Genomic DNA, 24,439 nt, shown 5'->3' with positions numbered 1-24,439 from the left:
AGGAAAGGTTTATGTGTTTTCGAGCAAAAATGCGACTTTTATCCGAACTTTATTCGAGTTTCATTATCACAGCCTACAGCAAGTTTCAAGAAGGTGTTATATGTGTAAAAATACCAAATGTGTGAAATGTTGCAGTGTTGGATGGTGAAGCACCGCAGGTGTTTTCCTGATGGTCACTGGTCCACATGAGGGTCTTTTTGGATAGTTTTGTGCCTTTTAACATGTAATTTCAGTTGGTAATAATGGCATTAAAGACTTTTTTATCTTTATTTGGTATAATTATTGTAGGCGTGTCATTGTTTTGGCTCCTTTTTTGTAGCATGACCGCCAGATCGTCACACAACAAGTTTAATGTCATGGATATTCTAGTATATAAAATATGTCTGAATGTGATACTACTACAGTATATACAAACTAACAGTAAAGTACCATGGTATTTATTGCTAGAAACAAATTCCATACTAATTTGATGACCATTGTACATGGATATGATAATCTTTCATACATTATGATGGTAATGAAAGAGAATTTTAATATTATGTCCAGGCCTAGTAAAGTCAATTCTTTTTGAGTGGCGCTATCAATCTAGTAATTCTATGGATTATTATCTGACATAAAAATCCGCATCTCTATAAAATAATATGAATAAAATCCGGAAATCATAAATGACCTGAAAGTAATGTATAAAGCATGGCTGCATTTAGTGCAATAGTATTATCATCCCAGACCATTCACATACCTCCACAGAACTTTTTTGCAAAAGTTAGAAGGTTGTACTATGCTTTTTATATCCTAATGACCATCATCATGAGTTTGAGGAACCTTTCATCCCCATGCACTTCAGCTCTCCAAAGCTGTCATTTGAGAGCTGAAACTTGTCATTTTTAGTCTGCTTATATCTCACGATCCCACTCCTGATCTAATGGCAGGCGGAACTGTCTCTTTCCAGTGTAAACATGAGAAGTTCTCATGAAATTATGCTGTGTGGTTTACAGTTCACAGAATTACCAGTGAAAGAGAAGGTTCTTCCATGGAGGAATGTTCCCGACACTGAGGGTGTCTGATTCATCCAGCCATAGTTATAGGGGCCAATACAAGTTCTTGTTTTCATTTGTGCGGTGGTCCGAAGGTTTGTTTTATCCTCTGCACTGAGCTCAATGGATCTTTTGTTTCATGTCTCTATTGCAGTTCATACAGTCCAGGCACTGCTTGCATCTGGGTTGTGTGAATCTGGCTCGGTAGTCTTGCCTAGCTAAACATCTCAAAGTTCGTTTGTTCAGGACAGGAGATGGTTTAGACTTAGTCACCTTGACATTAAAAATGGACTTTTTTTTAATGGAATATTGTGGTATTTATTATAAGTGGAGTATCCATGCACATCATTATTTTTTAAATTAATGTGCTCTCGTAACTTCATAAATCAAAATAACTTCACCTCCCTCTTGCACATTTCTTCTCTTCTCGTGTTTACTGACGTGAGGTCGAGACAACCTGTCACTCACATGAGATCACAGCAAAAGCAAATCACAACCATCTAATGATTAAGTCTCGATGGGCAAAATCAATGCTGCATCCCAAATCGAATACCTCCCTACTGTATAGTATGCGTAAAACAGTATGCAAAAAGATATGTCCAAATACATAAGCTGTGTCCCAATTCAGAGGCTGCATCCTTCAAAAGCTGTGAAGATTGGACAGAGCATTGTTAAATGCAACGCTATAGCTTACTTAGAATTTCTAGGATTGTTCTTGTCTCATAGTAACCGTGACTGCTGCCGTTGATGAGTGGAAGTAACAACTTTTTTGAAAGTTATATCTATTAAACTGTCTGTAAACAAAACAGTGTTCACAAACGGTCTAAATATGTTCACCATGGTCCATTTCTGCATATAATAAAGAGTATAAACTATATATATATATATAACTATATATATATATATATATATATATATATATATATATATATATATATATATATATATATATATATATATAAATATATATAATCACATCTTGATAAGATATAAGTCCAGTTTTTTTTTTTTTTTTTTTTTTTTTACATTTGTGTCATTCGATATTTGAGTAAGTTGAAACCCTGTACTTGCGTTTAAATGTTCCATCATCACTGTCGCGCAATGAATTCTGGGGTTAGCAAGACTGCAAAGGATCCATCTGTTTTTCCATCATTTAATGGCAAACGAAAGATGTGTTTGGAGGTTGTATTTGAAGGAGCCTTCGAATTGGGACGGCCTTCGTTGCGCCGCGTTGAGGCAGTCGGCCTTTGAAAGATGCAGCCTTTGAATTGGGACGCAGTTATGGAATTCGAAAAACAGTAGGTGAAAAGTTCCCTAAAATGACTTACTACTACCGCCGAGATTCTGAAGTGTACATTCGATGGATGCTTTACTATCCCGTGAGGCCACGGGAGAGGATTTATGAATGAAAGTGAAGCAACGCAACTTGACATTGTTAGGTCATGTGACCGTAACAATTTGGCGGTTATAGTATGTCCGAATTTCATTCATACTACCCATAGACCTATTCATAGTTTATAGAGTGTATACTTTAACAGTCATGAAGTGAATTCAAATGTAGTTACCTACTCAGACAGTATGCAATTTCGGATGCAGCGTAAGTCTCATCCTACATTTTTTTTGTTGTTACAAAAGCGTTTCCTTTGGATATACATCACAATAGGGAGGAAAAGACTATGGCGAATTTGTTTGTTTCATGCCGACTTTAAGGCCCGTTCACACCAAGGATGATAACGGTAAAGAATAGTTCTAAGTTTAAAAAGAATAGCAGTGTCCACACCACAACTCTAATGATATCGGCACACAGAGAAACAATATCGTTTTGATCACGCACAAAACTGATGGTTTTCCAACTGATGAACAATAAAAACACTGACAGCCAATCAGAATCCATCCTGCTTTAAAGAGCTTGAGCATTTAAAGCGGCAGACGAAATAAACTGTTGCCATCTGTTGGTTTTGATTACCAATATATCGTTATAGTTAGCATTCTTGGTGTGAACAAGCATTAAAGATGTCCACACTACAATTATAAAGATAACAACACTGAGGAACGATATCATTAGAATTATTTTCAAATGATTTTTCTAGCTAATGAACGATAAAAACATTGACAGCCAATCAGAATCCACTGGACTTTAAAGAGCTTGAGCATTTAAAGTGGCAGACGATGTAACTGCAGTGTGCACGTATAATAAATAAAATATCATAACGACACAGAGGAACGGTTTCATTGAAATCACCTTCAAAACTTTTTTTCCAGATGATTAATGATTAAAAAATTGACAGCCAATCAGAATCCACTGGACCTTAAAGAGCTTAAGCATTTAAAGTGGCAGACAACAAACTTGCAGTTTGTGCTTAAAATAAACAGAATGTCATTGTGCGTTGGTGTGGATGCTAATGTAGTTATTTTTGAATTTCTGCAATTCAGTCCATCAGTCTTAGCCTTGTACCGAAATTGGATGGATGTGAAAGTAGGCCGACAGTGAAAGAGGTTTACCTACATCCAGTGGATGAAGTCACCTCTGACTGTCTGAATCCATGTATTTCTGTGTGCTATGAGCCTTTCAGATGGATTATGTGATGTAACAGCCATTTGGATGGTGCATTTGACAGGTGGGTAAGAAAGGGCACGAGTGTTGGTTTGCTTGCTTGTGTTTCGTGTGTGTAAATGTTTATTCTGTTTCCTAACATTTGGGTGAACAGGAAGCTTCTGTAGGCGACTTTGATAAAGTGGCACAACATTCTTGGTTGGCCTCTCCTTTTACAAAATGAATAACATAAGCATTGTGTCAACGTGTTTTTCGGCTCGTGCTCTGATGAGATCTTTCTCACTGGATTGAGAAATGTGTTGAACGGAAGTCTCAGTTTTGATGGCCTCCTGGATCAAGCCCCACCCTCACACCTTTGATGCTAATTCTGCTCTTTCAGCGTGTTATTTTGTTCTGGCCTGTCTCCACTGAGGAAATTCCATCTCTGCTGAACCGCAGTTCACTGCGCTTTTACACGCCAGGCGCGCACAGCTCAGGTTTTTAGTTCAGCTAAATTCAACCATCTATGTGAGGTGTTTTTCTTTAGAACGTGCATTTGCAATCTCTTTTGCACTCTGCTTTGTGCTCATTCTTTAAAAAAAAAAAAAAATTTAAAACATTTTTGTCTTTATACTACAGACATATTTATGTTTTTGAGTCAGCGCTGATACATATTTTTAAATGATCTGTTGAAATAAATTGCCATTTTAGGCACGGAAATAAAGCTTTGATAGTATGATACACTCCTGTTTAAAAGTTTAGGGTCAGTAAGATTTTTTTTTAAAGAAATTAATATTTTTATACAACAAGGATGCATTAAATTATGGAAGCTTGTTTTCACCACTAAATAAAGTAAAAAAAAAAACATTGTAAATTGAGAATTTTTATCTCACAATTCTGACTTTTCATCTCGCAAGTGCGAGATTTAAACTTACAATTGTATGTTATAAAGTCAGAATTGCAAGATAAAAAGTCACAATTCTGACTTTTTTTTTTCTCGCAATTGCGAGTTATCACGCAATTCTGACTTTTTTCAGAATTGCATGATATAAACTTGCAATTGCATCTTACAAAGTCAGAATTGCAAGATACAACTATATATAATATATAAACTTTTTTTTTCTCTGAATTGCGAGTTTATATCTCACAATTCTGACTTCATAACTCGCAATTGTTATAAAGTTATAAAGTCGGAATTGTGAGATAGGCCTATAAACTCATGTCAGTCTTTTTACCCTCACAATTGGACATTATAACATGCAATTGCGAGTTTATATCTCACAATTCTGACTTTATAGCCTAACTCGCAGTTCTAAATGTATATCGCACACTTCTGACTTTATAACTCGCAACTTTATATCACACAATTCTCACATTATAATTCACAATTTTGAGATTATATCTCGCAATTCAGAGGAAAAAAAGTCAGAATTATTAGATATAAACTCACAATTGCGAGAAGAGGTCAGAATTATGAGATAAAAAGTCGCAATTAACTTTTTTTTTATTTCATGGCGGAAACAAGCTTCCATATTAAACTGATCAAAAGTGAGATTAAAGATTTCTGTTTCAAATAAATGCTGTTCTTTTGAACTTTCTATTCATCATAGAATCCTGAAAATAAAAAAGTATCATGGTTTCCATAAAAATATTGCGCAGCAATATTAACATTGATAATAATAATGTTTTTTGAGCAGCGGATTAGCATATTAGAATGATTGCTCCAAATTCAGCTTTGTCATCATAGGAATAAATTACATTTTAACATATATTATAGTTATTTTAAATTGTTATAATATTTCACAGTATTACTGTTTTTACTGTATTTTTGATCAAATATATCCATCCTTGGTGAGTGTAGAGATTTATTTTAAAAAACTTTTAAAAAATCTTACTTGCCCAAACTTTTGAACAGCAGTGTCATTTGATATGACGAGTAACTTTTTAACTTTTGTGTTAACACAATGCTTGGGTGGTTGCCAGGGTGTTTTTGTTTTCTTGCTTGGGTTAATTTTCTTTTTTAGGAGTGCAGTAAACAAATCATTCCTTGGATAATTCACATATTTTGGATTTTTTTTTTCCAGAATGGGAACTTATTGAAAGCTTGTATATTGTGTGATCTATAAGTAAACACAACCGGGCTGTTGCCCCAGGCGCAGTGTTTATACGTTTGGCCAAGGCTCAACACGTGGAGGATATTGGTGCGCTTGACCCTGAGTAGTAGCGACGAGTGGGCAGTTTTATTCCGGAGGCCTCTGGATTTCTCCAGAGCTCTACTTTAGAGGTTTGATTAATCACACCATTGGGAGGAGAAAAAAGAAACCGCTCAAGGCTCACCCACACTGAACTGGGATCAGAGCCGCCCTGTGAGAATTACAAGCATTACCATTACATAATGGATCACAAAACTGACATTGAATCTGGGGGGGATCTAGCAAACATTGTAGAAATGGTGTTTGGCATTAAAGTACATTGGAAGTTGATGAAATTAGGGCTGCACAATATATCGTTTCAGCATTGACATCGAGATGTGTGCAATGTGCATCCATTGCAGGATGTACAATTGTAGTTGATCCATGATCCGTACGGACCAGGTTTGGAATGCATGTGATTCCGTGGATTAATTGCAAAATTAAACCATCATAGACTGATTTTTAAGTCCTGTCAGTTTAAACACTCAAAGCGAGTTTAAAACATTAATTTTCCTCCACCAGCATCACATAGTGATCTGGCCACTGTTCTGGAAAAGGAATGGCTCAAAATCCCTCTGGTCACTGTGAAGGACTCAGACCTGTCATTCCTGTCGAGATGAATTGATGGTACACCATACTAACAAATTATTGTCTAAAACCAGGTGTTTCAGTTTCATTGTCCAACCCTGTGTACAGACGTACTGTATATCCACTCACAATTGTGCAATGATTTTGCTGATGATTGTGAATATCACAAAGATTTTAAAACGGTTTTCATTTGGCTAAATACATTTCATTTAGGAATTTCATGACATCTCTGGTGGAGCTTGTGGAAGAAAGAAGAAGGGAAGAGGCAGAGTTGTTTGGCGTAATTCTGTTCCCCATAGCAACCTTGTTATTACTACAAATGGGAGAAATTAAAGTAGTAAGGGCCAGGGATGAGTGTAGAAATGGCTTCCTGCACAATGAACAATCATGAACTTGAACAAGCAAAGTAGTGGAATAGGGAAATAGAAATGAAGATCAGGGGTGGGGTCAATCTTTTAGCCAAGTAGTGACTCATCCAGGGTAAAAGGGTGTTCTGCCTCTACCTTGTTAAAGTGTGTTTTGTTTTTGCTGCAGAAAATATGCACAGATTTATCATGGTGCAGTAATCTGGTCCTTCCAGTCGCCTGTGTTACTGCCCTGTATACTGCAGACAGAAGCCTACTCTTCTGATCTGCCTTTAGCGAAGTGTGTTGTCAGGGATTATTGTGTAATACTCATTGGTGTATGTATGTATGTAATATATATAATATATATTTCTAGTTTTATCATTATTTTTTTTCTTTAGATTATTCCCTTTTAGATTAAAAGATTAAAAAGTATCAGCTGTATGCAAAGTGACCCACATTTGCGTTTTGACCTCTGAAAATGTGAACAATTTACAGATTTACTCATGAAGCCACATTAAGATCTCCATATCTCTGGGATTGAGCCATCGAGGGCCTTTAAAAGGAAGATACCAAAAGGAAACTTTAAGAACCAGAATTTTAAAGATATTACGATATCTTTAATACTTCTTGAGTTACAGGCATGCAAACACAAGAAGTGCTTTTTGCCATTTTTGAACTTTCATTGTTGGTATAATGAAACAAAGATTGCTAAAGTCAACAGATTTTACTAATAGACCTACCAATCTCTGTGTAAAAAATAAATAATGATGCTGCCATCTTTCTAGAGTCATTTTACACCCCTCTAATTTGACTCCATATCTCAGGTGAAAATGGTCATTTTGAGCCCCCTCTACAAAATAGTGAATTAATCAGTAAATATACATCTGTGACATTTAATATTTTGGCTTTCATCACTTTTTATGTTTGTTTTTCTACAGAAAGAAATATTAACAAAATCAAAAATTTGAGCCGCGGACCTTGGACATGGACTGACCCTATATTTTTGCCCATGCCCATTTGAACACCGTCAATAATAATAACATATTCTAGCCTGTTAATGGATTTTTTTTTTTACTCTACTAATTGTGTGATTATATGGATAGTTGCTTTTTATTATTCACTTTTTACATGTTTTTTTTTGTCCATGGCCTTATCACTACTGACCCATTTTTGAGTCCTGGCCCATCAGTTGAGAACTACTGTTTTAATGCTCACTTTTGAACTTAATTGAAGGAAGCATAGTTGCTTCTGTTTTATGTCATACAAGCTTTTTAGGTCTCAATGATCTGTATTTGGAAAATCTTTGTATGAGGCATTTCTGACTCTCAAGTTTTCCTTATTTTTAACAGAGATCAAGTAAGAGAGAAAGAGGTAAGGGGATCCAGTAAAGGATTCTGGGAGTTTGGAGTGTTTTTTTGCTTTTTTTCGGTCAAAAGCATCTCCAAGAAAGATTTTCGGCTCAGCTTACTGGCATCAGGCTGTTTTTAGAATTACAGATGATTTAACTGGGTCCAACCACAGATTAATGTTATGAGAAAATTAAACATCCTCTCTATTGGGCTTTGGTGTTCTGTTGGAAACTGTTACCCCATGCTTTTTCTTTTCTTTCTTTCTTTTTTTAAACGGATTGCTTCTAGAGTTTTATTCTTGAATCTGCATACTGCCAAGTTCTGCAACTAAATGGAAAATACTGAAATGATGACTCCGGTCTCAGGCATTTATGGGAAAAACAGAGTGCTTGTATCATCTGGAAGATGACTTAAAACAAGCGCTGTTCGCCTATCTCATTAACCCTTTGTCTGAATAAAATTGGTGTAGGATTTACTTCTAAACGATTTTCACTCAGAAATTTGTAGTAATTTTCACAAATGGTTATAAAGAAATGGCAAGTAACACATTGAATTAAATGTGACATTTTGAAGGTGAAGTAGAAAGAGTTTGCAAGACCAGGAAAGTTTGTTTTGGGTAAAGGGGTGCATGTGGAGCGTGATGAAATATCACGTTTCAAAGATTAATCCCTTTAAAATCCTCATTGCTGTGACCAGGAAAACCCTGACCATGCTCATTGTTTGTGTTTCCCCAGCTCTCTCGGCACTGAGGGAATAATCTTGGCCTGAATCTACTATCCATTGCAGCTCTTCTTTCAATACTGTCTAGTTTAAGGGCTTAAAGTTTCACATCTCAGCTTATTGCTGCTGTCCAGAGAAAATCTTAAATATCCATAATTTAAAAGATTCACCTAGATCTTTATGGAAAATAAGCAAAATTGGCTCATTAAGAAATTCACAACACTGAGCAACTTGGTATATAACTGTCCACATTTACATAGCAAATCAAAATCAGTGTTCAGTAACGTGTTGGGATCTCTTCTCTTCTCTTCTCTTCTCTTCTCTTCTCTTCTCTTCTCTTCTCTTCTCTTCTCTTCTCTTCTCTTCTCTTCTCTTCTCTTCTCTTCTCTTCTCTTCTCTTCTCTTCTCTTCTCTTCTCTTCTCTTCTGGCGCGAGGGTGGGACAACCTGTCACTCACGTCAGATTGACCAGTAGCAAACCACAACCAACCAATCAATTCTCCATGGACAAAGTCAAGTCCTGCCCTACATTTTTTTTCTCGTTTGAGTCACAATAAGGAAGAAAAGAATATTACAACTTCCGGTTCATGTCGATTTAAACTTATTTTATTTTAGCTAATAAACTAAAAGTAAAACTGATATATAAAATTAAATTACTAAAACTTTGAACTAAAATTAAACAAAACAGACAATATAAAAAGACTAAATGTTAATAACTATAATATTTATCTCTGATATATAATATATAATCTCTGATACTAAAACAACACTGGTGGGGTGTAATTAATCTCATATGTTATGCCTTTTTAATGTAATGTTTGTATATTTTTCTGCATGAAACTTTGACTAAAATTATTAAAGGACATCAGGGAAAACATTTAAAAATGGCCTTTTATTTATTTATTTATTTTCCAAAGCTTACAGAAGTAGTTCGAAGCGGTGTTATTTTTGTGTGGTTTTGGTTGTTAAAAAAACAAAAAAACAAACAAAAAAAACCTTCTTGTTCCTCCTCTTGAAACATTTTCCCCAGATGCGTATGATTTCTCCTTTAAGTGATTACATACCGCATAACCCAAATTCCCCTGCAGTCCTATCCTGAGTTGCTTGATGCCTTTTAACATTTTTTTTGAAATAACTCCCATCATGCATAATGACTGGGAAAAGAAACTTTTTCTGAAATTTACATAATTAAATAAACAGCCGGGTGTGAGATCTCACATTGTTAGGAAGGTGTAACATACTGTATGCTACAGTATGTTCGGAATGGAATGCTAGCGTGCTTCATACTGCATGGTTTATATTGTATCCTGTCTGCAGTATGTAACATATTGTTCACACATGACCAAGTTGCATGTGTAATTTGGCTCCTACAGTAAGTACAGTTAAAATGCCTTTTTTCAGTGATGGACAGTAACACAGTATTTTTGCTTTGTTTCTGTACTCTACTGTACTATACATTTCTTGAAAACATATTGATTAGCTAAGTTGATCATAGAGATCAATGGTGTCAATGGATGTATGATCTACTTAGGCTTCCAATGCTTTTGATTAACACTGCACTGAATGAATCATTCACGAATTGGACCGATCCAATTGCATCATTTTTTGAGTTATGCTGAGGCGTTTAGATTGAGGCCAATTTTTGGAGGATTTAAAACCAGAAATGTGAAGTGTATAATTTTATAAAACCTTTAAATTCATGCTTCTGTTAACTTGTATTATTAGCACTTTAAAGCTGTTTAAATAATAATTTTACAGTTGTTTTAGTTGTTTATGGTAACAAATTTGTAAAATTGAAAATTTGGAAAAATCTTTAATGGATAAGGTTAGTCATTTTGTTTAAGTGCCAAAGTTGTCATAACTCCAAAAAATTGATGCAAACTGTTGCATTTTTGTTGTTGTTGTTGAGCCAACACATTGTTTTTTAGAGTGATATATATATATATATATCACAGACATCTGTTGAGCACACAAAGGCCAATCAGAGAATCCGTTCAACAGTACTCAAAATGCTAGCTAGAGGGAAATGCTGGTATCGTGACATCGACTTTTGACAACACTAGGGCCCTGTTTCCACCATGTATTAAGATTTGTTGTGGTCGATCGGATCACAAGTGGACGAGGGAGACACATACCCGTTTTCACCGAACGTTGTGAGTGCGTGTTAGAAATCAGGAATGGTTAAGAACATTGTGCCTGGTAACGTATTTCATCTTCAAACCAAACGGGACTCAGCCGACAAAGTTTAGATCCCGTTTGGCTAGCGCACACTTACCTTACACGTTAGATCCGTAGGTGGAGAGGAGGTGGTCTTTTGTGGCTGTTTGAACACATTCAACCACATGAGCTTTTCCACTACGAAAACAATCTGGTTGAATGAGTGGACAAGCTCAAAACATTGTAAACCCCGTTTACACCTGTATTTAGGATTGCCACTTGTGATCCAATCGACCAAAACGTATCTTAATACATGGTGGAAACAGGGCCTAAGTGCCTCAGTGTAGTCTTTTTGCTTTTTAAAAAAAAAAAAAAACGTAGAAGTTAATTTTTGTGGTAATCCAAATTATGCCTGTTCTAAACCGGAACTATTCCTTTTAAAGTGAAATCAAATCCATTGCATTGTGAGATATAGTATTCCTTGTAGTAGGTCATGCAAGTATTCAGTGCATGCTGTGCAAACTACACAATACAGCTTTTAAAAAAATAGTTGGCAGTTTCCTATTCCAAATATTTACATTTTATGCACTTGTCTGACACTTTTATTCAAAGTGACATTTTATCAGTTCATGCATTCCCTTAGAATCAAACCTATGACCTTGGTGTTGCTCTACAGGAATGAATATCTGCCTTATTCTTACACTGGTTCTCTCCTGTGGCTAAACATACCGGTGGGAATGACCCAGTGCTCCACAGCACCCTGAGAGACGGGGGAAAACATTCCTCTCGGTGGCTGTGTTGGAATAACAAAAGCTGAGGAAAACAATCTGCATACGACAGCCCCCCACACTAAAGGCTAATGAGGCATGCGGGAGGGGTCTGGATCATACTTTCCTCCCCTCATATCCCTCTTTCACAGAGTTTCACATCCCCAAAGGCATTCCTGCATAAATATGTGCCTATCTGTAGTGCTTTCTATCTCTTATGTGGAATGACCCGTTTTTGTTGGGGCTTTGAGTATCTTAGATGGAAAGTGATTACCATCTCTTTATTTTAGTGCATTCTTGATGGGGTTTGGTTTCAGAAAATCAGATTTAGGGCTTTTAAACATATCTGCTTGTAAATGCTGGAAGCTGCCAGTGTTAATAATACATACATAGGTATGTATGAATATATGCAAATCATCACAACTCTCTGAAGATTTTTAGCATGGTAATGGATGTATTTAGTTTTGGTGGAATATATCTGCTACACTGCTGCTGTTGATTATTGCTGTTGTAGTTTATTACTGCTGCTGCTGCAGAGCAAGTACAGAAACTTGCTACTGCCAATACATACACTGATACACTGCTGTGAGCATGTAAGACATATTGTTTCAGCACAAATAGCGTATAGAATTACCCATAGCAGATCAATACAGGTGGAGCTGGGGAAGGTGGAGAGTTTCAGAGGAGTTCTAGTGTGTTGCAAACTGCTATAGTGAATGCTAACCAGCTATTTAAATATTGAGCAGCAAGTTGTACATATATACAAGCTATATATAATATAATTTCACTTTGGTATAATGTGACTTGATAAATCAGGGTTATTGATTCTGATTTATTTATTGTTTGTGTGTATATATATATATATATATATATATATATATATATATATATATATATATATATATATATATATATATATATATATATATATTTAAATATATTTAAATAATAATAATTATTATTATTATTTTACAAATATTTGAGAGTATTTTCCCCCCATTGTTGTCTCAGGCTTTATTAATTATTTTTGTTTAAACTTCTTTTATCACTTATCAAATATTTATACAAAAATGAAAAATTCACAAAGTTGATCTCCTAAAACATTGATGTTCCAAGCATGTACACGCTGCCTGAAAAGTCTGACTCCACAGTTCAATTGAAATGTGACACATTACTATTTAGGTAGCCCCGTGTAATGCCCGCTCAAAAGTAATCCCTTAAACCCTGAGCTTCCTCTGTCTCTCTTGCCTCACAGCATGCTGGGATTTCCAGGGGTTTATGGCTCTTTGTAACTACAGCTGTGGCAGCAGTGCAGAGGTTTGGACATAATGAAGAACAATTTAACTGCAAGTGTAACCAACCCCACCCTGACAATTAGACCTAATGGGACACACAGATTTTTATTTTTTTTAATTTATTTATTATTATTTTTTTTGGGCATTAAGACGATTGATGGACTGTTATTTGGATCAGCTGTACAATTTCAGTAGTGTTTTCTTTTACAGAATCGCATTTAAAATGAAATGAATCACAGATTTCTCCTCACCTAATTCCTGGTAGGCTGTGTGGTATTCTGTAGAGATCTCACTTTAGCTTCAGCAAACATATGATTCAGCCTCCTGGGGTCAACAGCATGACTTCTGAAATCATGCTTCAGGAGAGAGGATGAATGAACTGTTCTTTCTAGGAAGAGCACATGCACACAAGCATAATACCTTGTTAATTCTTTTTCTACATCTATCTGTTTATGTTCTTAATGCTGAAGTATATAATTTCTGCACCACTAATGGCACCAAATGGAATTGCAATCATAATCATGAATGTTTTAGAAGGTTTCTTCCACCCACTCTATATTCCATTGGTCTGCTGGTGAATGCAACCATGGCCATGTGGGTGGAGCAAATAATATATATTCATAGCCTACTTTTAATGTTCCATTCAATCCTAATGGTTAAAATCAAGCTTTGCCCTACATTATTGCCTGAGGAATTGTTACACTCAGAAATATGGTACATTTTATGGTACAAGTTAAATGTGCGGCTGTTTCTTTAAGTCAGAATGAAATCAAAATGAACCCCATTCAGGCCTACCTAAAGTCCCCCTGTAGTCAATAATATCCGATAAAACTCTTTGATCACCAAAATGACATATTTAAACTTTTTTTCCTCCTAAAAAAATTTCTTCATGCTTTAAAATAGCTTGAATGTAACTCTACAACCTTGCTTGATTTAGTATATGCAGATCTATGAATATGCTAATTAGCCCCACCTCCACTCACTCGCACAAGCTCAGAAATCCACTCGGTTAACTTACTGAAGTAAACGCTCCACAATGGTATCGCTTTTTACAACATTGGTCAGACACATAACGGTATTTAATATGATTAGCGTTTTGCTTGACTACGTTATCAAACAGCTAACAATGTGTTGCTAATGTTACATGACTCCCATGCTTCAGAGCGGTCATAGTTAGTGATATGCTAAAGCTCACCGGCACGTTGACATGATTGGTTACAAGGTAGTTTGTGGCGTAAGAAACACCAGCGATTTCAAACCGCATTTTTAAAGGGTTAGTTCACCCAAAAATGAAAATTCTGTCATTTATTACTTGCCCACACCCGTAAAACCTTTGTTAATCTTCGGAACACAAATTAAGATATTTTAGTTGAAATCTGATAGCTTTGTGAGGCCTCCATAAGGAGCAATGACATTTCCTCTCTCAAGATCCATAAAGGTACTAAAAACATATTTAAATCAGTTCGTGTGAGTACAGTGGTTCAATATTAATATTATAAAGTGACGAGAATATTTTTGGTGCACCAAAAAAACAAAATAACGACTTATTTAGCGAAGGCCGATTTCAAAACACTGCTTCAGGACGCATCGGAACATAATGAATCAGCGTATCGAATCATGCTTCAGATCGCTTGTCAAACTGTCAATGGCTGAAATCACGTGACTTTGGCGCTCTGAACAGCAGATTCGATACACTGATTCATTTGTGATTCGAAGCAGTGTTTTGAAATCGGCCATCACTAAATAAGATGTTATTTAGTTTTTTTTTTTTGGCACTCCAAAAATATTATCGTCGCTTTATAATATTTAAAAAAGACAAAGGCAAAGACTAAAGACAAAATACTCAACGGTGTTGACATGAATTTGTAATCTGTAATATCTTTGTAATCTTTCATTACTTGCTCCTCCTCTAAGTCTAAATGACTATGTGTGAGTGTGTGTTGGCTGACATCACTTGGTAAAAAAATAGCCAAACATCTATTTACCATAGAAATTGTTTTAGGCTACTGTTGTAGGTGATGCAGACTTTCTACAGTTTTGCCAAAAGTTAGCAATAATAGCAAATACCTGATATATATTTGAAAAAAAAGGGTTCTTCAGAATTTAAAATCCTCAGAGAGCACTTGTAAATGTCCTGGATGTGTTATGTACAATGCTGATGATTATTGTAAGAATGACATTGATGTGTTTTGTGATCCCACAGGCAGCATGCATGTGTCTCTGGCTGAGGCGCTGCAGGTGAGAGGAGGGCCCCTGCAGGAGGAGGAGGTCTGGGCCGTGCTGAACCAGAGCGCAGAGAGCCTGCATGAACTCCTTCGCAGAGGTAAACCGCTGTCCTGGCTCGGACCGCAGTGATAACTCCCACGTTTCCCATGGGTACCCAGCCATGTTGGCTCAGAACTTGAGGCCTTGGGATGGCTGAGACAATCAGAGACCTTGGATTGCAGTCTGATGTCTTTGGAGCACATAAGAACATTTGTTGATAAAACATGTCTAAAGTATTCAGCAATCTGTTCAAAATACGCAGGGTTTTTCCAAATGATACCAACTATCTGGCTTCCTTTGGATATGGTGCAAGCCATAAGGTTAAATAAATGTGGTGTAAATGCCAGTCATACAAAATTTAAGGAATATGAAACTAAAAAGGAATCTGTTCCAAAACCTATTGAGCTGCCTACATAGGCAACATTTAAAGTCATCATAGTCATGCTCATGATGTGAAAGATTTTTTCATTTGGCCAAATTTCGACAAATTGAAAAATGTTGGTTATAAATATACTTGATATAAGTACACTAATGTACACTGCCCAGCAAAAAAAAAAAAAAAAAAAGAAAAAAAAAAAATGCTGTTTGGATTTAGGCAAATTCTTAAAGGGATAGTTCACCCAAAAATGTAAAATATCCCATGACTGACTCAACCTCAAGCCATCCTAGGTGTGTATGACTATCTTCTTTCAGACGAACACAATCGGAGACATATTTAAAAATATCCTTTATAATTGCTTTATAAAAGCTTTATAATTGTAGTAAACAGTGGAATGTTTTGAAGCTGAAAATAAATGCATCCGTCCATCATAAATATAATCCATACGGCTCCAGGGGGTTAATAAAGGCCTTCTGAAGTAAATTGATGTGTTTTTGTAAGAAAATATCCATATTTAAAACTTAATGAAGTAAAATAACTAGCTTCCGCCAGACGACTGTACGCACACTGCGTAAGTCGACTTAGGCCAAAAGAGTAACCTCTGACGTGATGTGATGCAGGATGTAGGAGTATCGCAAGCTTAGACGCCTCAAACAAATAGGGCTGGGCAACAAACTCAAGCTCCTCTTCTCTTATATTGAAATCCTCTGTCATTTCTTTTTAAAATTTCTTGTTTTAGACTTCTAATTCTTGACCGGTGTTTTGTTTTGCTCTATCCTTTGTGCTTCTGTGTTTGTCATTATGTCACGCGTTGGATCAGAGGTTACTCTTCCACTGCAAATCGATTTGTACAGCCTTGTAAGAGCCAGCCTTGTAAGATATTTTTAAATACTGTATATATCCGGTTGTGTTCGTCTGAAAAAATATAGTCATATTACATCTAGGATGGCTTGAGGGTGAGTAAAATATGGAATAATTTTTCATTTTTGGGTGAACTATCCCTTTAAGAGTCTATGAATGGATCATTATTGCAGTGATTGTTATGTTTCTAGCATGTTATATGTTTGGGAACAGTTCTGATGCACCTCTTGATGGAAATAACATCACAACATTTATTTCCATCAAGATCATCAATTTTTGGTCAAGATCTTGTATTGACAATGCAAGAGGTGAGCACTCTGTAAAGTCTCCTCCAGCACATCCCAAAGACTTTAAATGAATTTAAGAGGTGCCAATTTATGTGTGAAAATAATTCTCTCTATATTTAATGTTTTTATATTAAGTATGTTTATTTGTGACCTCTTCAGAACCCGGTAGCCTCTGTTGCCAAGTAACATGTAGAGAATGCTGCTTTATTTTGAATATGCTGAAAAATCTGACCTTGTGTGTTCCAAACCACTAGTGCAGTGCCATTCAGAGTATTTTTCTTAATAGTTTGTGGAATTTTTGAACCTTTACATTCCATTTTCTTCATTATTGCAATGATAGACACAGAAAACATCTCCTTGTCTCTGCTTTTTAGTTCCTTTTTTGTCACTCGAATTCTTTTCACTCTCTTTCTGTCTGAATTTTTCCTTGTTCACCTGGTTTCTCTGGTTTGGTCAGCATTTAGTAGTTCTTTCCTCATGATTGAAAACCTTCTAGTTTGTTAAATGTACAAAATGTCCCAGTTTGACATTTCAGAAGGAATCCATTATCTATTCAGTTGTGGAATTTAATGCACTGACCTTGTGTTTGTGTGTGACAAATGCTAAAATTGGCATGGTAGTCAAAATTTCCACCAAAATACCATAGTTTGTATATGGTATAACTTAAATTATATTACATACTATTATGTAGCTAAAAATCATATGGAGTCTGCATAAGCAAGAATTATAGCACTTAGAACACCTTAGCGATCACATAGCAATTCGCTAAAATAATCTAAACACTTTAGCAGCCCTAAAACACCCTGAACACCTTAGTGACCACATTCAAATTTGTCAATAAAACAATCAATATAAACACTTTAGCAACTACATAGGTAAGTACCATTTTTCTTAGAAAATCTAGGTAGTCAAATTTCTTGTAATTGTTAAAATTTTGGATGACTGTTGCTAATATAAGATTTGAATAGCTTTGTTGTAGAAGTAACAACAGTAGCCTTGGTATTTTGGTGGAAACTATGGTTATCATGATGAGCTTTAGAAGGGGAACTGGCAGGGATTGTTTGAAACAGAAAAACAAGAAACTGAGGTCATGTCTAGTATCACTTTAAGTGAATGCCCTGTGACAACTTAAGAAAAACTGTTTTCCCTCAGACCACCGGTATGCCACACAGCCCATGCTGTTACCTCAAAAAAATATCTTTAAACGTGAAAAATATTTCACCATCCACATTCGCTGTTTTGTCCTTTTCTTGTAAACAATTTAAAGCCATTACAAGCCTCAGCTGTGATGTTATCATCACGTTCAACATGATTCTTTTGTAAAATGTTTTTTTCTGTATGTGCGCTTTTAGCATTGTCTTCAGCCAGCTGTTTAAGAGTGATTAAAATAAATCTCTGGCCTCCTCAAAAGCTGTCAGCGTAGGCCCTAGCAAAAATAGCACCTATCAGTCTGATTCATAGAAGTGTGCCTGTGCAGAAGCTCTTCATCTTCGTTTTCTGTCTCTGGAGTGAAGGGCAAAACTTTGGTGAAATTTGTGAGAAGGCTTACTCAGCCTTATGTCCGTCTGCTGTCTCTCAGAATGACTGTGTGGGCTAGTGTTGTGTGTCAACGCTGTGAACAAAAGCCTCTTTATTGTCCCCGCACCCTGGTTTCCTAAAGAGCGGTTTGGTGGGCAGTTTGTGGTGATTGAGCTGATGCCAGCTCCTCTCGACCCATATCTGCTGCCATTCCTGCACACATCTTGAGACTCTTGACAAGTCTTTCTCACAGTCAGGGGACAATTCTCATTCTGTCGTCATCCCAGACAGTCGTTGCCCCCTTTATTCAGCAGACCTGGCCATTAGCCAGTAGGGTTTGGAATGTAATTAAGCCCTTGTTTTCAGGGTCGAGGAGGACGATGATGATAAAGATGATGTAGCCACTTCGGCATGTGTTCGCAGGGAGAAGTAGGACTCTCCTCGTCTCACAGTAGCTTGTTATCTGGCCTTGAGTTGCTCTGGGGTGAAAACTTGCTGGCAAAGGTCCCTCTTGACAGAGTTTGCAGAAATTCTGGGGCCTGGACGAGAGTCATGGGACATGACTTGAACAAGTCAGCAAGTTTGCGTTGTATAACAAGCCGTTTTAGTTTGAAGGCGATGCTTTATATTTATATTTTTATATATTTTATATACACACACACACACACACACACACACACACACACACACACACACACACACACACACACACACACACACACACACACACACACACACACACACACACACACACACACACACACATGTTTGTTTTTGTGAATTGTGGGGACTTTCCATAGACTTCAATGCATTTTACACTGAACAAACTGTACATTCTATCCCCCTACCCTGCCCCTACCCCTAAACCTAACCCTCACAGGAAACTGTGCAAACTTTTACTTTTTCACAAAAACTCATTCTATATGATTTATAAACCCATTTACATTGTGGGGACCGCTGGCTGGTCCCCACGATGTAGGTGAACTCAGGTTTATATTACATCATGGGGACATTTGGTCCCCACAATGTAATATAAACAAAAGCACACACACACACACACACACACACACACACACACACACACACCCATATGACTGATGTTTTTCTCAGAATTAGGAGTTTCACTCTTACAATTCTGACTTTATAAGACGCAATTGTGAGTTCATATAATCGCAAATCTGAGAAAAGTCAGAATATGTAGAATTGCGTGATTAAAAAACTCGCAATTGAGAGAAATAGGTCAGAATTGCAACTATGTCACAATTATGACTTTAAAAAAGGCAATTCTGACATTATATCACGGAAATCTCGCAATTGCGAGTTTAAATCTTGCAATTCTGAGAAAAAATTGTGAGATAAAAAGTTGATATTAGCTTACCTTTTTTATTTTTTTATTTAGTAGCAGAAACAAGCTTCCATAATCTTTATCTCAATATTTATGAAATTAAAAATGTGTCCAGAGGAAAAAATATTATATTTTAAAGGTACCATCGAATGTTTTTTTACAAGATGTAATATAAGTCTAAGGTGTCCCCTGAATGTGTCTCAGATTTTTTTAAAATATTTTTTTAAATGCCTATTTTAGGGCATAATTAGAAATGCGCCGATTCAGGGCTGCTGCCCCTTTAAATGCTTGCGCTCTCCGCCCCCCCCAGAGCTCTCGACTCTATCATTGCATAAACAAAGTTCACACAGCTAATATAACCCTCAAAATGGATCTTTACAAAGTGTTCGTCATGCAACATGTTTAATCGCGTAAGTATGGTATTTATTTGGATGTTTATATTTGATTCTGAGTTTGATAGTGTTCCGTGGCTAACGGCTAATGCTACACTGTTGGAGAGATTTATAAAGAATGAAGTTGTGTTTATGAATTATACAGACTGCAAGTGTTTAAAAATGAAAATATCTTGTCTCCGTGAATACAGTAAGAAACGATGGTAACTTTAACCACATTTAACAGTACATTAGCAACATGCTAAGGAAACATTTAGAAAGACAATGTACAAATATCACTAAAAATATCATATCATATCATGGATCATGTCAGTTATTATCGCTCCATCTGCTATTTTTCGCTATTGTTCTTGCTTGCTTACCTAGTCTGATGATTCAGCTGTGCACAGATCCAGACGTTAATACTGGCTGCCCTTGTGTAATGCCTTGAACATGAGCTGACATATGCAAATATTGGGGGCGTACATATTAATGATCCCGACTGTTACTTAACAGTCGGTGTTATGTTGAGATTCGCCTGTTCTTCGGAGGTCTTTTAAACAAATGAGATTTATATAAGGAGGAGGAAACAATGGTGTTTGAGACTCACTGTATGTCATTTCCATGTACTGAACTCTTGTTATTCAACTATGCTGAGGTAAATTCAATTTTCAATTCGATGGCACCTTTAAAATAATTTATTTTACATATTTTATACTTTTTGTGTGAAATAAAATAGTAATATATGCACACACAAACATTTCCCCTCACAATTGGACATTATAATGCAACTGCGAGTTTATAACTCACAATTCTGACTTTGTCACGCAATTCTGACTTTATAACTCGCAATTCTGACTTTATAACTCGCAATTCTGAGAATTGCAAAAAAAAAAAAAAAATCAATTGTGAGAGATAAACTCACACTTGAGAGAAATAAAGTCAGAATTGTGAGATGAAAAAGTTTTTATTTTTTATTTCATGGCGGAAACAAGCTTCCATTTAAAGATTAATTTTTTTTTTTTTTTTTTTTAAACTGTATTAAAATATGTCTTTAAATATGTAGGTACACTGCTTTAAGCAAAAGGTTATTTAGCATGATATAAATAATGCAAAAGTTTCCACCACTTCCTGCACTTTAAAATGGATATTTAGGTCATCGGGTTGGTTGTCCTTGCGCAGTAATCTTGATCTAAAATAAACAGATGCTGGCTGAATAAACAAACACACAAGTCAGTAGACGGCTCATGTTTGATACCATATTTTCACTTTATCTTATGTGATACTAAGACTTTGCTTGTTATTTATGGTATATGCTGTATATAAAATCTATGTTCTCTTTCTTAGGAGAATTTGTGATGCTATTTTTGACTTCAATGGGTTTGTGACCTGCAGTACATTATCTGACCTATCGGGCTGGTCTCCGATAGGACAGATAAAACCTTATCAGATAGGCCTGTTCTGGGATATTTCCAACTGTGCGTCAGCTTCCTTCCCATTAACAACTTGATTACTCTGAGCTTTAGTATTCCATCAGTATTTCCAGCTTTTGAGGATTTATTACGGTGCATTCCAAAAAAAAGGCATGTTACCTGTGTAGGTCTACTAGGAAATTATTTTAACAAAGATGGTGGAATATCTGTGCTGGAGGCAAAGCAAGAGAGTGCACAGCTAGATTTTCACAATGAGGTCCAACTGTGGTCAGACAGTTTCCACAGGAAGCATGTGTTTACTTTGGGAATTCCAGTGCTTTATAGCATTGGTGCTTGAATTTAATTTTTAATTTATTTATTTTTTTGTTCTCTTGACTTAAATACATTCTGACATTATTAAAATGTCTGTTAATTTATTTTGTTAATATGTTTATTTGCACAAACCCCTAACTCGAAGTACGGAATTAGGAGTATAACTTGTTTGAGCTACTGATGTGAATGTTACTAATGCCAGAATAAAACTCATAGACTTTCACTACTATTTTTTTGAAAGAAGTCTCTTATGCTCACCAAGGCTGCATTTATTTGATCAAAAATACAATAAAAACAGTAATATTGTGAAACATTATTACAATTTAAAAGAACTGTTTTCTATTTGAATATATTTTTAAATGTAATTTATTCCTGTGACGCAAAGCTGAATTTTCAGCCTCATTACCTCGGGCAAGCACCACTCACATTTGCTTTAGAAAATATAAGAATGAAATTTTGAGATATCGCTCTTGTTTTCTGGTATACATGACATAAAATAATAAAAAGAAGTTTCTCAAAAGCAATTCCACATTTCCACTGAATCTTAATCTGTAATGGAAGAATTATTTCTGTAGAGCCATTCAAACCGCAGGACCATCTTCTGAACTGCAAAGGCTCCATTGTTTTGTGCCTGCAGCACAAAAGAAGAGGGAAAAAAACATCAAAAAGAAAAATGAACTGTCATACAGAATCATCTTTTTGAGAGAGATCCCAGTGGCCTCGTATTTCAAGGAATTGCACTCATTCACAGAATAATGTAGCCCTTTATTACATTACATTGTCTGGATGAAAAGAATTAGCTTTCTACCACCAAATCTCCAAAGTTCCTGAAACGTGTGCAGTCAGATCGTGCTGTGTGCCTGGTCAAGGAAATGTTCTTAGGCCAAGGCCATAATCTCCCTTAACTTGTAACTTTCCCACGCTAAAGCAACACAACTTTTAGTATCTTAGAAATTCCTCGTACACAGTGCCATTGGCTAAGTTCAGTTTTGTAAAGTGACACAATGTTGGAAACTTGGGGGTTTCCATTGTTATGTCAAAGGAAATTTGTATTTCTGAATTTCATAAAACCCAAAAAAACCTTTTTAAAAAAAGAATAAAAGAGCAGATTAATTATTTAATCAATTAATTACTTTATAGATCAGTCAATCAATCTATCATTCTGTCTGTCGTGGTAATAATCTGCATGTTTGGTTTACCTCAGGTTCAACAGATCCATCTGCGTTGGGTTTCATCATATCTCCATGGTCGCTGCTGCTCATGCCTTCCGGAAACATCTCTTTCACAGATGAGAATGTGACACAGAAGGACCTGCGGGCATTCACTCCTCCGGAGGTGCTGGATGGTCTCAACCTCTCCTCGCTTTCTGATATGGAGAAGGTACCTTAAGGATTTTCAATGACTTTTGTTGGGCTTGTTGTTTAAAAATCACTTGTTTTCTCATGTATGGCTTCTTGTGTTACATTTGTTAGGAAGTAGTGAATTATTTTTAGATTTTTTTATTTTTATTTTTTTTATTCATTAGTGTGGTTATTCAGAACCATTTTTTCAGATGTTTATTTTGTTTATGAATGCTGGCATGTGAATATGAGAGAAAACATTCATTCTCTCAAAAATCTATGATGAAACCATTTATGTATATGTATATACATGTATATTTTCTCTTTTAAAACATTTTGACAGTACACTTCTGTGTATACATGACATTCTTAGAGAGAGGCCGATACACCACAGAGTCATGCCATGATTATTTGCAGGGAAGTTAAACGATCTTTTGCATTCTTTGGCAGACTTTTGGATATTCTGTTCCCAAAGCTATTCTTTAGCAAGAAGAACAGACAGAAGAACTAGACGGGGAAGAAATGCAAAGCTATGCAGATGTGCTATATATAAGTTTGATGCTGATTAAGGCCTGAAAAATTGTCTGGGTTAGCAAATGCTTTTGGCAACAAGCTCGTTTGCACTTGCCTTTGGTTGCTGAAATGTGTCAAAATGAGGCTGTCTGTTGTTTCACTGTGGACTAAAACATAAACTGGAATCATATAAAATGCTCCATTGTCACATGCCATTTCTGTTCCCTTTTAAACTTGTAGATGCACATGTATTCACTTGGCATGACGTTGTTTTGGGGTGCAGACTATGAGATTCCTCAGAGCCAGGTGAGTCTTCAAAGGCATTTAATGTTTATAATTCTTAAATATACTTTTACTTCTTTTAAAGGTGCCCTAGAACTTTTTTTTAAAAGATGTAATATAAGTCTAAGGTGTCCCCTGAATGTGTCTGTGAAGTTTCAGCTCAAAATACCCCATAGATTTTTTTTTCATTCATTTTTTTAATGCCTATTTCCGGGCATCATTAGAAATGAGCAGATTCAGGGTGTGTGGCCCTTTAAATCTCTTGCTCCCCACCCCAAGAGCTCGCGCTTGCCTTAAACAACATAAAAAAAGTTCATACAGCTAATATAACACTCAAAATGGATCTTTACAAAGCGTTTGTCATGCAGCATGTCTAATCGTGTAAGTACAGTGTTTATTTTGATGTTTACATTTGATTCTGAATGAATTTGAGGCTGTGCTCCGTGGCTAACGGCTGTTGGAGAGATTTATAAAGAATGAAGTTGTGTTTATGCATTATACAGACTGCAAGCGTTTAAAAATGAAAATAGCAACGGCTCTTGTCTCCGTGAA

General features: G+C 36.0%; 1 protein-coding gene across 5 annotated transcripts in view; it reads left to right on the top strand.

Moving 5' to 3' along the window:
• Positions 1–24,439, top strand: part of ptpn13 (protein tyrosine phosphatase non-receptor type 13) — an 86,321-nt gene that overhangs the window by 476 nt on the left and 61,406 nt on the right. For all 5 annotated transcript variants that reach the window (XM_067375934.1, XM_067375935.1, XM_067375936.1 and 2 more), the window contains exons 2-4: positions 15,185–15,304; positions 22,957–23,132; positions 23,846–23,911. In XM_067375934.1, the coding sequence (XP_067232035.1) occupies positions 15,190–15,304; positions 22,957–23,132; positions 23,846–23,911 (357 nt within the window). In that variant the 5' untranslated portion in view covers positions 15,185–15,189. The remainder of the gene's footprint in view (positions 1–15,184; positions 15,305–22,956; positions 23,133–23,845; positions 23,912–24,439) is intronic.

Source organism: Chanodichthys erythropterus, chromosome 22, assembly GCF_024489055.1.
Source record: "Chanodichthys erythropterus isolate Z2021 chromosome 22, ASM2448905v1, whole genome shotgun sequence".
Lineage (NCBI taxonomy): Eukaryota > Metazoa > Chordata > Actinopteri > Cypriniformes > Xenocyprididae > Chanodichthys > Chanodichthys erythropterus.
The sequence above is the reverse complement of the archived record's forward strand: the minus strand, read 5'-3'. Positions and strand labels throughout refer to the sequence as shown.